Source organism: Helianthus annuus, chromosome 4, assembly GCF_002127325.2.
Source record: "Helianthus annuus cultivar XRQ/B chromosome 4, HanXRQr2.0-SUNRISE, whole genome shotgun sequence".
NCBI classification, from domain to species: Eukaryota; Viridiplantae; Streptophyta; class Magnoliopsida; order Asterales; family Asteraceae; genus Helianthus; species Helianthus annuus.
This window is the reverse complement of record NC_035436.2, coordinates 157177422-157197433: the sequence shown is the minus strand read 5'-3', so window position 1 is coordinate 157197433 and position 20012 is coordinate 157177422. Positions and strand designations below refer to the sequence as shown.

The following is a 20012-nucleotide window of genomic DNA, read 5'->3' as shown; positions in this document are numbered from 1 at the left end:
GCGCTGCTCCGGGAGCTAGCTCGATTTGGAATTAGACCTGACGGTGGGGAGGGAGTCCAGGTAGTTCTTCAGGAAATACCTCGGGGTAGTCACGCACCACTGGAAAATCTTCAATCCTCTTTTCCTTTTCCTGCGTGTTGGTGACAAGTGCTAAGATAGCGGTGTGCCCTTTTCGTAACACTTCTGGGCCTTCAAGAATGAGATAACGCCTGAGATTTCTCCGCCTTTGCCACCTTGTATAATAAGAGGTTTGCCAGAACGGCGGGGAATACGAACTGCTTTCTCTTGACAGAGGATCTCAGCGCGATGCTTGGATAACCAATCCATACCGATGACGACGTCGAAGCTTCCAAGAGTAACAGGGAAAAGATCGATACTAAATGTCTGACCAGACAATTCTAGTTTGCAGCCTTTGACAACATGTGAGGCCTCGATGTTTCTACCATTAGCTAACTCGACGATATGATGTGAACTTAGTAACGAAAGCGGACGCTTAAGCTTCTTACTAATACGTAGGGACACATAACTAGCATCGGCTCCAGAATCAAATAATACAGAAACATAACGATCATCGAGTAGGAACTTACCCGCCACGACATTGGGGTCATTCCTTGCTTCTCCAGCTCCAATCACAAAAGCCCTTCCTCTAGCACCATTCTCAGCATTGTTGTTCTGATCGTTGTTTCCAGCTCCCTGATTGTTGTTGCGGTTCTGGTTCAGTTCAGGGCAATTCTTCTTAAAGTGCCCCTCAGCTCCACACTGGAAACAACCCTTAGCGTTCCCGTGATGTTGTTGCTGTTGGTTCTGCCCCACGGGACGTGGACTCCTACAGTCCTTGGCCTCGTGCCCCATCTTGTTACATCGCTGACACTGACCTTTCCCACACGGCCCGCTGTGATGTCGATTGCACTTGTTGCACTTGGGGTGGTTACCGCGATAGCCACCCTGTTGTTGAGTGCCCTTGTTGTTTTCAGTTTTCCTTTGCTGTGCTGGGGCCTGAGTGGGGTTAGCATCCTTGCTTTGATTTCCTTCCCACTTACGCTTGTTGTCACTAGAAGTTCCGACAGTAGCACTGATCCTTTTGGGCAACCTGCCCTCTTCTACGGCCTGATCAGTAAGTTTGTGAGCAAGTCGAACGATCGGCTGAATGGTAGTGAGGTTGGCTGAAGTTACGTGACTTCGAATTTCTGGAGCCAAACCCTTGACGTACAACTCGATTCTTTGATACATAGGTCGAGACATGTTTGGGCAAAGGGCAGCATAGTCATTGGACAGCTTGGTGTAGGTTTCAATCTCTGACCCAACCATCTTAAGCGCATAGTACTCGTTCTCAAGTTTGTGGATGTCATCTCGGTGACAGTACTCCTCCTTAATCATGTCCTTGAAATCCTCCCACGCAGTAGCATTAGCAGTTTCCAATCCAAACATCTGAATTTGCGCCTTCCACCAGGAAAGCGCGTTCCCTTCAAGCATAGCTGTAGCAAACTTCACCCAATTCGCAGGGGGACACTCACAGACAGCAAAGACAGCTTTAACTTTCTCAATCCAGTGCAGAAGACCTATGGCACCCTCAGTGCCGTTGAAAGGGAGAGGCTTGCAATCCATGAAAGTTTTGAAAGTACACACGGGTGGTTGCGCAGGTGCATGCTGACCTGTTCGTGAGAAGCGAAGCGTATAGATTTAGGGATAAAAGGCGATGTGGCGGTAGGATCTAAACATCCTAGGATAACGAGTTTACCTCCAGGGTGAGCTGCGAAAGCTGCAGCCACCGTGTTAAGCAAGTTAGTGAATTGAGCCTGGGTCATGTTGATGTTTCCTCTTCTACGTCCACTCATTGTCTTCATAATCAGAAAACATAGTATGAGTGTGATGTCGTAATGTAGCGAGAATGAGATAGAAGAGAGAGGTGTATCTATCTAATTAGGCACACTAGTACATATAGCAAAACAGGAAACATAAGGTAAGCAAACAAGTAAACACTAGTCCGAGCTATGAGGTCAAATGTGTCGAGCCTTGCACTTGGAGTGTAGTGTCGTCGCGAGTCGCAGGTTATAGTCTGGTTTTCCCAAAAAGATTTTCCCCTTTTTAAAACCAAGTTCACTATAACCAATGGCTCTGATACCAATCTGTCACACCCCCAAAATCCACATGCGGAACACCACCGCTTGGAGGCGTGACCGACCAGGATCCAGCCACTAATTATACTGAGCATTGATTAATAATAGAAATATTTGCTACCCCAAAGTAGTTAGCAACATCGTAGTTTAAGTTCGATAGTTAGTTTAACAAAACAGCGGAAGCAAAAACTAAATAGTTTTAAAGATAGTTCTTAGTTCAAGATAATTAAACCCAACACACGGGTTTTGACGAACACTACACATCCCCAAGCAGCAGCTCCTCAGTCACTGGTTACCTGCAAAGCATGCAGTAAGGGGTCAACAATAATGCTGAGTGAGTTCACTAGTTGTCCAGTTTTAGTTTACCAAAAACTTAAGTTGTTTAGATAAAGCATTTATAATCACGTTGTGGGGAGCTACCCCATCTGTAAGCTCACTAAACTGTAGATACCGAAACTGTTGACGGAAAGTTGTTGTGCCCCGAGTCAATGTCTATCGTCATTGACCATGTTGCAAGGTCTACTAGTTCACGCCCGATCTCCCCCGGTCACGGTGTGAGGTTGTCAAACCTAATAGCGCTATCAACTAATAACCCGTTCGCCCCCGGCGATTAATCAGTACTGAAAGCAGGGACTTAAAGTGATAGAGTTTCGTTTAGCGTGGCTAGTTGTGATTTATAAATAACATCCAAACGTATCTCCCCTGGAGATAGTAATTACCCATTCTGGTTTCCCCCGGAGTAATGGGTCAAAAGTGTTTTTCCCAAAGTTGGTAGTTTGTTCGTGTCCCTCCGCGGGACGCATGCTTTTAGTGTGTGAACTCACCTTGGGTTGCTCGGCAGATTAGGTTACTTTGTCAAACACGCTGGTCACCACGTCCTAGCATGGTCACCAGTAGGTCAGGTTTGGTGTACAAACAATCACGTAAAACTCTAACACGTAGCATGCATAAAATTAGACAGTGGGTTATTGGGCCGGCCTTAACATTTACACAAAGCAAACAGAACTTCAGCAACACATAGTCCAGTTAACAGGTAGCCCATATTAAACACATTATGGCCCAATAACCAAAGTGGACAGCCCAGTCGCAACCAGGTGGTCTCGAGTCGCAACCAGGAGGTCTCGGCTTGTCACGCTGTGGTTGCGAGTCGCAACTGTGTGGTCTCGAGTTGTCACGCTGTGGTTGCGAGTCGCAACTGTGTGGTTTCGAGTTGTCACGCTGTGGTTGCGAGTCGCAACTGTGTGGTTTCGAGTTGTCACGCTGTGGTTGCGAGTCGCAACTGTGTGGTTTCGAGTCGTAATGCTGTCCTTTTCTTGTTCACGTGCAAATTCAGACATATCAGGCTAAATTGTACTATGTAATCAGGCCCAAATCAAGTAATAACCAATAAGGTTTCACTAACAAGTTTCCTAATCTGACCATTAGTAAACATGGATCAAACATTGCCCTTTTTTAAACCTTCAAGTTATCTTCAACAAGTTCATCACAAGTTCATAAATTTCTAGGGTTTTCATCTTATCATAATCATACATTTTTATGAACCAAAATCACATATTTTAACAAGATCATCATGCAAGAACAAGAAAACATACATTTTGTAACTTTAAACATAATTCGGTTGGCCATAATCATTCTTAAACCACTATTCTTTAGCCATTTTAAACATGTTATCAAGCATTCATACATAAGGGTTTACACATATAGTGAAACTCACAAATCAACCTAAAAATCATGCATAACAATTCTAACTAAACACTTTCTAGTTCATTTAATACACATAAATCCTATACACATAAAAATAATCACTAACCGGTTGAGAAGAAGGAGCCGAAACAAAGGAAAGGAACCGAGAAAATGAAGTGTCCGAGTGATGATCTTGACCGTGTTTTCTTGACCGAGATCCCTTGTTGTTGCCGATTTGATTCCAAGCTTGAACCGAGATTAAGGAGAGAAAGTAGTGTTGTTGAGGGTTTTCTAGTGAGAGAGAAAGGAGTGTTTGTGTGTGTGAAAAATGAAGGAAAGTGGGGAAAGGTTGGGATTTATACAAGGTTCAAAAATAGGCTTAGGGGGTTTCGGCCCAAACCGGTTACGGCCCAAGAGGCCCACTCGAGACCGAGTGGTCTCGAGTCGTGGTCTCGACTCACATACATATATATATAATACATACATACCACACATATCATGCAAAAAGTCACGTTTCCATTTAATAATATTTATATATACACAATGATAATACAAGATGTTCGTTCGGAAAAACCTAGAGTGTCACAATGTACACCTGTGAATTACTGTACACATATGTATGATGCTGAGCACACATGTGTACTGTTCAATTTATATCCAAGTACACATGTGTATACCGTTGAAATATGAAGGTTACATGAATCTTAAAAATCAAAATTTATTCTGGTGATGAAAGCTGAAATAAAAATTAAAATTGAAATCTGGTGATTTGTTGTTTGTTTTGATAATTATCTTATTAATAAATAAACATAATGTTGATAATGAATTTAAATTAGGAAAGATGTAACTTAATTCAATTATTAAAATAATGATTTAAATCTAATTTTTTATATAATTACAATCCTACCCTTAACAACTAAAAAGGAAATCAAGGGTCTATATATGTTCACGCAGTTCACTCTTGGGAGGTTGTTCACGCTGGAACCCTACCCTATATATATATATATATATATATATATATAGAAACGAGATCAGGAGAAAACGGCAAAAAGTGTGAGAACGGTGAGAATGCATCTGGCCGAACACGTGGCGCGGGGCATGATCAGTGTCCGAGGTTTTTTTTTTTTGTCTTTTTAGTATTCTTCTCCTTTCACTATTTTCGCGTTTGACATGCTGCTTTTTTTTGCGTGCAAGATAATTTTGGCATTATGTAGAATTATTAATTATTTGGCGTTTTACTGTTTTTCTCAGAATTCTTTTCGTTGAATTAATTCTTTTTGTGTCACATAGTTAATTTTTTGGCGTTATGACTTTTTCCATGTTATTTTTGGCGTTTTGTATCTTTTTGTTAATAATTGATTACCATAGATTAATATTTTATAAAACTACAATAACACGAAAATCAAAATAAACTAATAGTCTTCCGTAGGTGGGATTACATTAGAGATGTACCCATCGCTTTGTTCTTCACTTTCTTCAGATTCTTCATCATCAAATTTCATTTTTGCGTATCACGCCATTAGCTCGTCTCTTATTTGCTGCAGCCTATTCTTGAATATGACTGCATCCTTGGATTTTGGATCGTTTGAAGGTGTTAAATCACAGAGTTGTTCAATGATAGATAGCAACCCCGATTTTATAAGTCACTTCAAGTGTTCCTTCTTCCTCATACAATACCCAACTGCTAAGTTTTGGTATATGAGTATCTTCAATATCATCATCATCTTCATCATCTTCTGCCGGATATTTTCTCTTCAGTCGTTTTATTACAATTCTCGTTCTTTCACAATCGTTGTTTATTGGAACCCCAAGGGCCATGATATCCTTCTGAACATTTTCATTCATTCCAAGCATTGCTTTGATTGTCCTTACCTTTACCCTTCTCCTATCAGAGAACTTTATGATGAATCGTTTCTCTTTCCTTTCAAACATCCATGCAATAACCTTAGCCATTTTTAAATTTATTGGCGTTTTGGACAATATGTGGGGTTTTAGTCAAATTTTTTGGCGTGTTTGAGCTTGGGTTCTCATGGTCTTCTTTTATATTGACTTTTTTTCCCGCGTATGACATGTAATTATGGCGTTTTGAAAAGGATAAATAAATATAATAAATGTTAGTAATTATGTTTCCGTCGTTTCATTTTACTGTCTTTTTGCAGTTTACCGTGTTTTGTTTTCAGACTCAACTGTTTTTATGGTGTAACACGTCAAATCTTTGACGGCTGTAATTATGGCGTTTTGTTTTCCAATGGCGGTTAGATAACTATTGGACTTCTTTTTGTTTTATATTCTTTGAACATTGTTTCACGCTTTTTTTATAATATTAGTTGTTCAAATTAATTTTATTATAGTTTGGTAGTTTTTTTAGGGCGTTTTTTATGGCATTATGGCGTTTTACACGCATTTGCTAATTTTGGCGTTTTATTATATTTTTCATAATAGCATTAATATTCTTTTTGTTGTTTATTAACTGAAATTACAAAACAAACAATAGATAAAGAAAATTAAAAAAAAAACAAAGTAGAAGCAATTTATGATTTTAAATCTTCAGTGTCATCAGTCTCTTTTTTCTTTTGAAACTACAAGAAATGTGACAAATAAATGGCGTTTTGGGTTTGGCGTTGTTTATTTTCTTTGTTCATGTGTTGAAGTGTCTTTGTGGATGTTGGAGACATAGATCGACCCCGTGTGGGTGGATGTTATCTGCCTGTCGTCTTCATTATAATCATCGACGCCAAAGTAGCATTTACACTGGTATAGGTCTCTTCTTATCATCCAAACCTTCTTCAGGAACAAAGATGACAGTATGACATATGGGTGTCATCAGGCCCTCTTTTTTCAATTTTGTCCATCTCATGCAGCAAAATCTTTCTACACTCACGTAACAAATCATTCAATGAAGCTTCATACAGAACATTACTGAGGATCAAAGAAAAGATGTTTGCCGTCGTTGTATTTTTTGGCGTTTTACATTGAGTTGTAAATTTTTTTAGCAACCAGTATGTGTTTTTTTTTTGTGTTTTTTTGGTGCGATAAATGGAAGGTGGTGAGACGTTTCTATTTATAGAATTTTTTTTGGCGCGTAGTTTAGGCGGGATGTTATTTTTATAACAAAAAATGCAATTAATATTTATCCTGATATAAGCTTTGGCGTTATATATAATGGCGTTTCATATTTTTTTGGCGTTTTTGTAGTCAGAGAGCTTAAATAAAAACTCAGAAAAAAGTACCCAGTGATAAAATTGGCGTTTTGTATGTATTTGGCGTTTTATTTTTCAATGGTGTTTTATCTGAGAAATGGTTGTTTAACTTTTTTTTACCCTTAATGAAGCGCGTCCACGTAATAAAATTGTTGTTATTTACTAAAATGCCACCGCGCCACTGTAGTCCATAGATTGTTATGATCGGACGATCAATAAGCATTCTCACCATTCTCACACTTTGTACTGTTTTCTCTAAATCCTGACCCTATATATATGTGTGTGTGTGTGTGGCAGTGTATGTAAAATATACGAAGCGTAATATTTAAAAAGAGTAAAGGTCGCAATGATCGACGATTTTGATAATATGCTCTGACTAATCGTGTTCGTGGTATTTTGATTATTTTATTATCTATTCTGTGATATTAATATTTAAAATATGTTTGCAATTCAGATGTTGAATGAAGTTAATCAATCGGTAACAATCATGAAAACTCTTTGGATAAAAGTGTTATAGAAAATATAGTAGCTCAGGGAATAACTGACGCAATACCCTTAATTATCGAAGCTGTTAGAAACTCTGTGCCTATAGAAAACAATAACGATGTGAGTAGCAAACGTAATCATAGCAACGATTTTAGCCACAGTGTCAATGGAGATAATGATATTATTATTATCAAAGCTCCACTTCCTAAGAAAATGAAGGCGATAACTTCCGGATGCACTTACAAAGATTTTCTAGCTTGTAAGCCAACTGAATTCGCAGGCAGTGAAGGAGCCATGGCTGCTCTGCGATGGTTGGAAAAGACTGAAGCTGTTCTTAAGATCAGTGAATGTGTCGAAGAAGATAAGGTAATGTATGCTTTTAATCTCTTTAGGGATGAAGCATTAGAATGGTGGAAGACGATTCTTCAGGCAAAAGGAAGTGACATGGCCTATGCCATGAACTGGAGAGAAAACAAGAAGAATGAATTAGCTTAGAAAATTACCCAAGAATTTCGTTCTGGTAATGCCCACAGGAGGTGAGGAGCAGGTCCGTCATCTTCACCGCCTTTCTGTAGGATTTGCAAAAAGAAGCATTCTTGGAGGCCTGATTTTCATTCAGCTACGGATTTGATGAGCAAGGGTTTCCACCAATGCTAATCTACCAAGCTTGCTCTAAGGGACTCTAGTCAATATTGATTTTAAACTCCCACTTTCATCCTGCAAAGCAGTTTCGACTTTGAATGATTCGGGGATAGCAAAAAGTGTTGATTTAATACAAAAAAGTTGAAAAGAAATAAAAGACTTTAGAGGGTGATTTCATGGAACGTGGGCCTATCTCAATATCATACTGCCCTCAAGCTCAAAGTGCTCTAAAATTAAATACATAGTTTAAAAAGGTTTAAAAATAAGTAATCTTACCAAAATGTTCTGTTCTTTATGGTGGGCCTTTGCCCGCCCTAATTCGCCACCACCAAGAGCACCAACAGAAAAAATATTAGATTAAAAATAGATAACTACAAAAAAAACCTTATACAAACTTTTGTAAGCTAATAAATACATAGTAAATTGACTACAAAAAAGATTATAGAAAAATGACTACGATGAGTTGCGTTAATCGTAACGACATCGCCACAGTCAGCCTTGTTCTATTCAATACCCTCGCTCAGAGAAGCTTTACCATTTCCGTTGACCCATCCTATCCTCCGCTAATTCGTGAAGAATCATTGCGCGAACCAGATTAACTATTGGATCCGTTGGTGAATTTATATGTAAACCTGAAAAAAAAAATTCCAAGATCAACAACCCAAGATTACAACAATCAAACATACACTTCAAAGTAGATACAAAATCCAAATAGAAGCTCCAAAAACATAAATAAATCAACTAATTAGAAGTGAAACTGAAAAATATAAACACAAACAAACAGACCAGAAATCCAACCGGAAACACTGGGCAGCTGTGACCCGCGAGAGTCGTTAGTATCAAGATAAAAAATCAGAAGCAATCGCTGCTAGCGCAGGGGCGATTCGAAGAGACCAAAGGCGCCTCACATCGTTTTCTAGAGAATGCGACATGCAAAATTTTTGTTTTATTTTCAAGCTATCGAAATCTTGCTGATTAATGCTTGATTCATTCACGAACCCATTTGTTAATCATGAAATTAGGCATTCACATACCATTCATAGACACAAAGTAAGATAACGAATAAGGATCATCGCCTCGAGGCGTGCGCCCCAACCGCTTTTTTAACCCATCAATCTAGCAACAAAGTAAGGTAACAAATAAGGATACAAAAAACGCAGTAAACATAGTGCCAAATAAACAAACCACTCATAGGCTTGTATGTTTAACACCAAGTATAATTAAGATATACTAAAAAGGTTACCTTAGATTTCCACTTGACATCCAACTCAGTTCCCCATATTAGCTTTTAATGATGCTGTGAAAAGTTTATACATGCAAAAATCACATAAATAAATGACACATGATTAAGTATTGAGACAAATGGTCATGCAGGATCATTACTAAAAAGTCTACCTTCAATCCCACTTGCCTGCAATTACAACTTCACTCAAGTATAACCAAATTGTTGGGATTGAACCCTACCAGAGGAACAGATAATTAGAGCCAAAACTGGATCAGGTCAGTGGATCCAGAATAAGCAGATGTTATGCATACAAGTCTCTCCCCTTGAAAGTGGTCTCAACATCTGCTGACCTCCTATCTACTGATCATACAAACTGTTGACTTACAACTACTGATCAAGTCAAAGACTGATGAAGAACTAAAGCCCTGCTGCCCAATCTACTACCTTGAGTCAAACACTGCTGATCATGACAAGTACTGCTGGGTTCACAACAGTGGAAGGATGCAGCAGTAGTTTTGTTTACTTTATGTAATGAATTGTAATAACAGTAGTTAGTATAGCAGAGGTTGTATAGATCAGAGGTTAGAGTTTGTTAGGAGGTTAGATGTCACTTTCCTGGTGACGTCAGCTTAGATGCTTCAGTAGTTTGTTCGTGCCTATAAATAGAACAGTGCTCTGTACTGTTCTATCAGCTCTTCACCATCATCTTCCTGCACGAACAAATTCTGTGAGCTCAGGCTGAGGGGGAGTTTGTTGCATAGTTGCATATTGTAATCGTTGTTGAAAATAAATTCAATCATTCGATTGAATGTTAAACTTGTATGTTAAAAGCATTTCTCCTGTTTGATTGTGAAAAGTTTGTTCCATTTTAATTCCGCTGCACAATTCATTCATCTTCATCTTATTTCAAACGTAAAACATAATCAAAACCAAACTCAGATCCTAACACAAATTCTGTAAATAAAACCAACGAATCTACTGAGTAGACAACAAAAGTTAACAGCAGTATACACACAACCTAAATGAGAGCCTATTTACATGTAATCATTCATTAACTTAATAACTTATATTTATATTATACATATATAAAGAAAACATCATATTTGAAGAATTTTTATTTCACACAAACTGGTTAATATAGTTTTATTACAGAACATCCAAACACCCTCAAAATTGTCTTGTCAGAACATAAAACTCACTAGCATCTAAACCCAAATCCAAACACCCCCTGAATCATAAAATAAAACAGGGAAACAAACTGTATAACTAATATAACCTAAAACAGAGTAATAGATAGACACACTTTGATTTTTGCCACGAATACCCTAAACCAGTAACAACACTCGTTTAGGTGAGTCCGATACCTTAGATATCATGGAAATACGTAGCCAAAACGGTCGTACTTACCTTACCGAAGGTGTCTTAGCAGTTAACAATCTGCAGGAAAACGACAGATGCCAGAGACTTCATCGAAAAACTGATCGGCCGCCGCCGCCTCCGGAACCCAGGAACTTAGCTCAGCCGCTAGCGGTTCTGATAAAGAATACCGTCGTTGACAATATCGTCACATGGCGGAATCCTGGCCACCGGAAGACGGACAGCAACCACCACCGTCGGCTCCCTTATCTTACATATCTTTATCCCTCTGTCGTCTTCTTTATCTCACATATCTCTCTCCCTCTATCTATACCAGATGGTGACTCACGATGAAGAGGCGTGTTTTGTGTAGCTAAACAGCGGCGGTGGTGGATGAAGACGTGTGGGCGGTGAGTTTTTAGTGATGTTGTCATCATCACATCGATGATGAGTCAACAACCGCCCAAAGCATCCAATGAATAGTGCTAGACTGTCAGGCACTATTCATTTCAGCACGTCTATTAGCAGATAGTAATAACAAATAATTCATTAAATTCATTAAATAAATAATATTACGTTATTTAATAATTCATTGAACACATAAATAAATAAAAATAAAAACTTAAAGGATTTAATATTATCTTTTTATCTGTCGATTTAATATAAAAACTTGAAGGATTTATTTTTTGCTTTCTTAATTCATTTTCACTTCATTTCTTCATTTCTTTTATTTATAAAATACTTGATGAGCCGGCTAATTTATTTGTATATATACATCCACTCTCCTTTTGCTTTTAGTCCCCTTTTTTGTCTGTCATGGATCTCGAGCGTTGAATTCCTACGATCATACATCCAGATTCAAAACCCTTTAAACCTTCCTTCCTTCCTTCATCATTCTGCTCCTTCATTACTTTCGCCCCTTCACGTTTCTTCTGCTTCAAGTCATCTCTTTCTTTTTTAGGTAAAAAAATAGACCTACACTAATGCTCACTTACTTTATCCTTTTATGTAACAGCTAGTTATAATCTGCATATATCGGAGTTAATTTTGCATTCATATGATGATCGTTTGGCGATACCTGCTGATTTTATCAGCGAATTTTTGGTTTATTTGTCGATTACACCATCCGGATTCGATTTTAGGAAGTTTCGGTTCCGTGATCTTTAGGTTTTGTGATTCAATTAGAGAACTATTGTGTTGATTGTTGAAGCTACATTATGCTTAGGGTTTATAAATTGAAGTTCAATTTTGGTTTCAGATAATTATGTATGCACAATTTTACGAATCTATAGGTTTTAATGAGTGAGTTGACCAAATGCAGTTGTGGAAATAATTATGATTTTAGAGAAATTTTGTGTTTAGTGTTTGATGTTTACATCTCTGTTGTCAAAAGAACTTCTGGCGCGCGCCTAGGTTATCAGGCGAGGCGAGGCGCGCGGAAAACACCTTGTTTCATCCTGGCACTCCAGCGACCTTCGGGGGAGATTCCGGCCACATCCTGAAAGTTATATGGAAATTCTACAAATTCTTGGTAAATTGGTTTAAAACATCCAAATATGGCTCTAAACAATGCGCCTTTCTTATCTCAGGCCCTCACTTTTTAAGCACCTTGCCCCTAGGCCCAAGGCTCACCTTTTCGCGCCTTTGACAACTATGGTTTACATGCTATTGTTTACATATACATGTATGTGACTGAATCCAACCTTTGAATTTAGGTATCCGATAAAGTTGGATTGGGGAAGATGGAATTATTTTTGCCCTAAATACGATTAGTGAATGAGCAGACTGTCAATTTGATTTTGTTACGAGATTTGAATTAAACTAATGTGTTAATATTCTTTGTTCTGTTACATATTAAACTAGTCTTATTTAGTTGTATGGATTACTTTGTAGCATTACACGCAACTTGAGTATCATATTTTAATGTTTTGGCTTGTTTATGTATCTGTATGATAAAAAGTCAACTGGTTGACTTACGTATACATTGACTTTGATTGTGTCTATGCAGATTGATTTGTGAGTGGTGGATAAATACTACTTTATTCTGATACAGATTAAGGGGTCATACGTACAGGATTTTGTAGCTCACCTGAAGTGGTAATTTAGAGGTTCATGTTTGTGTAATAGAAGCTAAAAATGGCACGGAAAAATTTCAGTTGTTCATCAACGTTGTTTCTTGTTCTTTTGGCTGTTGGGTCATTCTTTGCGACATACAATTTATTAACAATGGCAGTTCACTACAAAGGTGCGAATTCTCTAGGGTTATCTAATGATCCTATTGTTGAAATGCCTGATAATATGAAAAGAGCAAGGGGTTCCAAGGCGTTATTCCATGTTGCGTTGACAGCTACAGATGCTCCTTATAGCAAATGGCAATGCCGAATCATGTATTATTGGTATAAAAAAACAAAAGATAAGGCTGGATCAGATATGGGAAAGTTCACCAGGATTCTGCATTCGGGTGAGCCCGATAATCTGATGGAGGAGATTCCAACCTTTGTTGTTGACCCCCTCCCATCTGGTTTGGATCGAGTAAGACTGAATCTGTATACTTTTTCCTTTCATTTATAATAGTTAATTTTGTGTAGGGAAGTTCTTACTAGAGGTAGTAAAATGGGCGGGTCATGGGTCAGACGGGTAATTTATTGATTGGGTGAGGTTTGGCAGAACAACAAACATTTATTTAATTTCATTTTGAATTTTTGTAAATAACCCATGTGCTAAATATGATTACAAAAGAATTCCAATTTAGAAGGATGGCAAAATATTTACAACCACCAATCAGGCATTCTTGTAGCTTCTTTTTATATCCCACGAAAACTTTTATTTCAAATTGAAATTTGTTGACCTTCAAAATATCAGTCAAAAGATGTGGAAGACTTCAAAAAATGTATTATATTAAGAAACTTGTGTAAGCCCCACGTTCACAAATCAACAATTTCAGATGTATAACAATGTGTTTAACAAAATGCAAGTTTCTTTATAGAGAGGCTGCTCCCGTTGAGACCCTCGGCTCCAAAAACTTTCTTTTATGCGTGTGCAATATAGAGTATAGTATTCCAGATAACATAAAATGTAACTAATAGAATTAGAGCAAACAATCATACAGAAGTACTAATAATGGAAGTTGTGGACTACTGCTAACATACAATGATGGGTAAACTATAGCAGCTAGCTATAGATAAAAGAGCAAAGAAAGAGATGGGAAAAATATTAAAAGATACAGTTATACTTACCAGAACTAGTTTCTGGCCAAAATTCCATTAAAAAGTTTCTTTCTTGTGTTTCTAATTCTAATATGAAATTGTGTCGTTGCAATAAATCTTTTTTGTAGATTTATATTTTTGTAATTCTTTGTTTTTATGACATGGATTTCATTTGGTATACAGGGGTACATAGTTTTAAACAGACCGTGGGCCTTTGTGCAATGGCTGGAGAGGGCTACTATTGAAGAGGAGTTAGCATTCTTCCACCTATCACATATTCCTAACTTTTATTTTATTCAACAAAATTTAACGACGGTTTTGTTCTTTGCAGATACATATTAATGGCAGAGCCTGACCACATATTTGTAAATCCACTGCCTAATTTGGCTCGTGGAGAATTTCCTGCTGGATACCCGTTTTTCTATATCAAGCCTGCTGATAACGAAAAAATAATTAGAAAATATTTTCCCAAGGAGAATGGGCCTGTAACTAATGTAGACCCAATTGGTAATTCTCCTGTTATTATAAGAAAGGTACTACTATAATAGTTTTCATAGACTGCATCCCCTCAAACTTCTTGAAATGATATTTGTATTGTAGTAGCGATCGCAAAATGGGCCGAATGGGTAAAAAATATGTTTTTATTGTTAAATAATACACTTGGGCTATGCAGTTAATGTGGTAAAATATCAGATAGGTCAAGGACCGATATTTGAGATATAGGTTATCTCGGTGAGATATCGGTAATTTAAATATCATGCAGAATTTATATATAGCAATTTAACACTAACAATTCAATGATATATCGGTCAAATATCGCCGATAATATCGGTACCGATCTTCTGACCGATATTTGACACCGATATTTTACATGGGGACTGATAACCGATATATCACCGATATTAACTGCATAGCCCTTAGGCAACGTTTTCAACTTGTTTTCTTTTTAGCTAAATATTTTGATTTTACCCGTTTGCCACATTAGAGAATGAAGATATCTTGAATTAACCGCTCATAACTAACTGAAGTTGAAATTATACAGGATCTACTTGAAAAAATTGCCCCCACTTGGATGAATGTTTCTTTAAGAATGAAGGATGATCCCGAGACTGATAAAACTTTTGGATGGGTGCTAGAAATGTGAGTTAGAGTTCATAAAGATCATTTACGAATTTACCCTTTTGCATATTGTGTAGTTAGTCAACAATTTTGACTTTTATTTTGGCGTTTATGTCAGGTATGCATATGCTGTGGCCTCTGCTTTGCATGGTGTACAGCACATTCTTCGCAAAGATTTTATGCTCCAGGTATATAAATTTACTGATTGTTCTGTATTAATCACAATTCTACAGTAACTAATATTAAAATTACGTTTAGTACCCTAAAAACCTACATACTGTCATTTTGCACAAGATGTTCCTTCACCCAGTTTAGTACATTAGAAACCCTGATTTGTCTGATATACACAAACCTGTGAACTTAATGTTGGGTATTGACCCTAAATTTGAATGTCTTTTTAAAACTTTTATTTCAATTTGTCAGCCTCCATGGGACTTTGAAACCGGCAATAGGTTTATCATTCATTACACCTATGGATGTGACTACAACATGAAGGTAATTTGCTAATTTAACACCCATTTATTTGTGAGCGGGTCGATTTGTTTTTTTTTTTTTCTTAGTGTTTTTCAATTGGAATATAGTTTTAAGTTGTTACTTTTGCACAGGGTGAGCTAACATATGGAAAGATTGGAGAATGGCGGTTTGACAAGAGATCACATCTACGTGGACCTCCGCCAAGAAATCTGCCTTTGCCCCCACCCGGGGTTCCCGAAAGTGTGGTAAGGATAGTTTTAGTTTATGCATTTCCATCAAGGTGTTCAAAGTTGGACCAGGAACCGGGTACAGGTTGAGTCTGTTTGAACCGCCTTCATTTGAACTAGCTACCAGTAGGGATGACAAACAAACCCGAACCAATGGGCAAACCCTAAATATTCATAACGGGTAATGGGACCCTTATTACCTATTCGGGCATAGGACATGGGATTAGTTTTGAAAATTTTTGTGGATATGGGATTAGGTGATAATGACCCCCAAGGCATACATACCCGTTTACACGAACCATACCTAACCCCCTAGACATACATACCCGTTTACACGAACCATACCTGTAAACATTTTTTTTTTCATTTTTTATTTTCATTTGTCTTTGGGTAATAGATTATCTACTTGCCCACTAACTTTTTAGTTTTTGTATTTCTAGTTTCATGAAATAAAATTTAATATAAAAGTATAATAGTAAGAAATGTACATAGGAATCCCAACTTATAACTTTTAAGTTTTTAACAAATTAATGGGAATACCCAATATCGGCGGGTAAAGAGTAGTCGGGTACTTGACATGTCTTGGACCGGGTATGAGACATGGTTTTACAATCGGGTATGAGATTACATTTACCAATGCTTGTGCCATTGTCATACCTAGCAACTGGACCAAGTTGTTGGACCAGGTTTCAGTTTCTTGTTTATTCAAGATTTTATATTTTATAAACATTGTTGTTTATTTAAGATTTTATATTTATTAACATTGGAAGTCCACGCGAGAAGATAAAGCAATTTCATATTTTGTTTTAAGATATGTGTGTGTTTAAGTTATTTTTGACGTCATCCAGTTTTTAAACCTGTCTGACCAGTAACCCGGCAAGGCAGCCGCTTCGATAATTGACAAAAACATTGATTTACACACATTTTTAGTGGCTTTTGACTTGTTTACACTTTCTGTGCAGGTGACTCTTGTAAAGATGGTGAATGAGGCTACTGCCAACATTCCAAATTGGGATACCACTGAATAACTGATCGATTTTAGTATACAAAAAACAAGGGAGGATGAATTAGATGATAATTTCGTGCTTAAAATAGTATCTAAAGTGAACTAAACGCCGTGAGTTCGAGGAGCTAACAAACACAAAAAACAAGATCATCCTTTTGTTCTCGATGAATGTAATCACATAACTTTTTGGTTGGTGACTATTCTTATTTTATAGAAATGATATATGTGTGAGTTATGTTTTTATCTTTGACAGGCTTATAACGATTTTCTTGAAGGATCTACAACTGACATGTGATTTTAATCTTATCATTTCTTAATAAGGATCGCTTCACTGTTTTTTATTCCAACTCAGATTTCAAAGGTTTGAAAATTTAAAATTAATAAAAGAAGGGTAAATTATATTTTTTCGAAATTAATAAAAGAAGGGTAAATTATATTTTTTGCCATTTATATTTATATCAATTTTCGGTGGTTGTCTTTTTTCTTTAAAAATGTTAGAAAACATATTTTATATTTAAAAAATCTTACGCTTTACGTAACGAATGTTAGATATTGGTGTTAACTTATTTTGGTCATTTTGCTCCCATTTGATTTCCATTTTTGGACCGTGGGAGATGGAGTAACTTCCGTGGTCTGTAAAAGTTTTTTTTGTTTCATTACTCAAACAAAAAAAAATATATATATATAATAACTTTTTGTTAAAATTGGGTGTTTGGGATTGCGTTTTCAACCTGATTATTTGATTATTGTGTTTTGAAATCGCAAAAAATCTATTTTGAGTGTTTGGTAAAAAATTAATAAAAAGTGATTTTTTACGTTTTGTAGAGTTCAAAACGTGATAATCCATAAGTAGGTCACCCCTTGCTGCAGGAAAACGTGATAATCCAAAAACTGATTTTCTACGTTTTCACTTATTTATTTTTTTAAAATATATATACTTGCCAAACACTCAAATAGTTGATTATCTGATTATTGTGATATCAAACAACATAATCAAATCCAAACAATGTTGATTATCTGATTATTGTGATATCAAACAACATAATCAAATCCAAACACTATCTTTCTGCAACACGTTTTGTTACAGCTAATTATCTGATTCTAATTATTCAAAACGCATAATCTATTTTCAAAACTCAACCCCAAACACCCCCTAAATAAATATATACACCGCAACTATTATATCTCTTTAAAATCTATCTCTAAGCTAAAATTAGCACCACGTCGGATCTACAACTACCATCATGTCTCTATCATTAAACTTTCTCTCTAAACTCATAACACCACCGCCACATATGGCCACCACCACTGCTGTGACCACCACCACCGTCATATCTACAACGACCACCATGGCCGGATCTACTACCACCACCACCTCTCCCTTCAGATACTCTCCAATCTGGCTCAATTCCGGATGGTGAGTTCATATCGACGGCCACCTGAAACTCCTTATCGGACTTGTTGTTACCCCAAATCTGAGCCGAATATGAAAGGTTGTATAAAAATCACCTTCGTAAATTGACCATCGTACCGCCGTCAACGATTTCTGGTTCCAATATGTAGACAATCAGCCACTTTACATTTTCCATGGCAGGTGGTGGTGCGAGAGAGAATATGGCGGTGGTGGCGGCTGGTGGTGGGTGGGGGGTGGAGAACGCAGATCTGAAACCAAACAGTGGTGGTTAGGTCAGGCGATAGTGGAGGTGGGATGGTGCGGTGTAAATAGCGGGGGGTTATGTTTAAAGCACTTTGGTTCTTTATATGGCTGTGGTTGTTTATGGTTGCAGATGAGTGGTTGTAGGTCCCTATCACCTGGATCGATAACAAGATTGACAATTCACTAAGAGTGCGGAATCCTTTAGTAGATCAAACGAATACAAAAAACAAGTACAACAGAAAACACAAATACTTTCAAACCGTCTTCTATTGGTTATCTAATACAAGTGTATACCATCAATTTAAGACTCCAACTCAATCACTCTCTGCGTTTTCTCTCTCTCTAGAATACTCTAGGAAGACTAACTTTGAGGATTAACCAAAACCCTAATGCAAAATATGCTTATATACTACATGCGTGCATACCCGGCTACAAACTGGGCTAGGCCATTCTCCAAGCCCATTACAACACTAAACTCACTAATCAATATTCCTAAGCACGTTACAAAATTATCCAAAGACTAACCTATTAAACTATTAAGTGGTTGCCGGGGAATGAAGAATGGAAGTGGTGGTTACCGGAGATTGGAAGTGGTGGTGGTGATCTGCAGAAAGAGTTAGATAGAAATGACTGTTTGACCCTCATGTAGGGTCTACGTGAAATCACTTAACGTTAAAAATAAACCTGATTTTTAAAAAGTAAATGATGATTTTTGTCAATTTAATAGGTAAATGGTATCCACTTAAATTGGTATAAACATAAAGTACGAAAAGTGTAATTTACCCATAAAAAATATGTAAACATTAGATGAATGCTCCATCAATAGTAGACCCAATATTCTTTTCACGGGGTCAAGAATTTTAAACCGTCTGTTGTATATCGCTAGATATATATTTTCTCATGTTGAGTCGCATTGCATCAGGTCACGTAATAAAAAAACAAAACCAATTATTTTTGGCCAAAGATTTTCAAACCCAAGTGATATGTTCGAAAACCAAACTGAACCTATCGTGAAATTCGTAGGGTATGTTGTCACGTCTTTTGGCATATGAGGATTGTGTTGCTGACTCTCTTTATCACGTTGGAAGTAACTGGATATTATTATTGTTTTGATTCAGTGTACAACAAAACAAACTAAAGGTATTTCTTTTAGAAAATCTTATGCTGGTTTAGATACATTATTTAATTAGCAAATTAGCATATTATGGATGGCATATATTTGTATATATTCAGACTAATAGTTATTGATTTTGTCGAGAAATAACAACACCAACATAGAGAGAACAATTGAATCAAAACAATCAAATAATCCCAATGATTAGAAACTTTATTCAAAAACTCTCAAATGACTACCATGAATTGAAGAAGATAACCTAATTTTAACCCCAAACACCTAATATAGTGATTAACGAAATGTTAACTAACTAATTATGTAACATGAGACCCCTCATATAACCAATATTGTTCGCTTTACCTGTGATGGGTTGCCATAAGGTCGCCCTACTACTCTCACCTGAGCACCCTTCACGTGCTCACAACCAACTAAGCCCAAAATGTATTGGTGATTTAAGAGGTAGGGTATGTCTTATGAACCAAGAATTTCTTCTATCCACA

The 20012-nt window shown here is 37.0% G+C and overlaps 1 protein-coding gene across 1 annotated transcript; it reads left to right on the top strand.

The window, feature by feature from the left end:
* The first annotated feature begins 11479 nt into the window (after window positions 1-11479).
* On the top strand, window positions 11480-17020 carry LOC110936963 (hydroxyproline O-arabinosyltransferase 3). The gene is made up of 9 exons (XM_022179364.2): window positions 11480-11670; window positions 12718-13241; window positions 14099-14166; window positions 14247-14448; window positions 14958-15055; window positions 15153-15222; window positions 15458-15529; window positions 15640-15753; window positions 16698-17020. Exons 2-9 carry the CDS (start codon window positions 12846-12848, stop codon window positions 16761-16763), a joined length of 1086 nt encoding a protein of 361 aa, XP_022035056.1. The 5' UTR covers window positions 11480-11670; window positions 12718-12845; the 3' UTR covers window positions 16764-17020.
* Window positions 17021-20012: the final 2992 nt, after the last annotated feature.

Coding starts and splice junctions, on each gene's coding strand:
- LOC110936963 (XM_022179364.2), top strand. CDS start 12,846: ATGGCACGGAAAAATTTCAGTTGTTCATCAACGTTGTTTCTTGTTCTT. Junction 14,449..14,957: donor CTCCTGTTATTATAAGAAAG/GTACTACTATAA, acceptor GAAATTATACAG/GATCTACTTGAAAAAATTGC. Junction 15,530..15,639: donor GATGTGACTACAACATGAAG/GTAATTTGCTAA, acceptor ACTTTTGCACAG/GGTGAGCTAACATATGGAAA.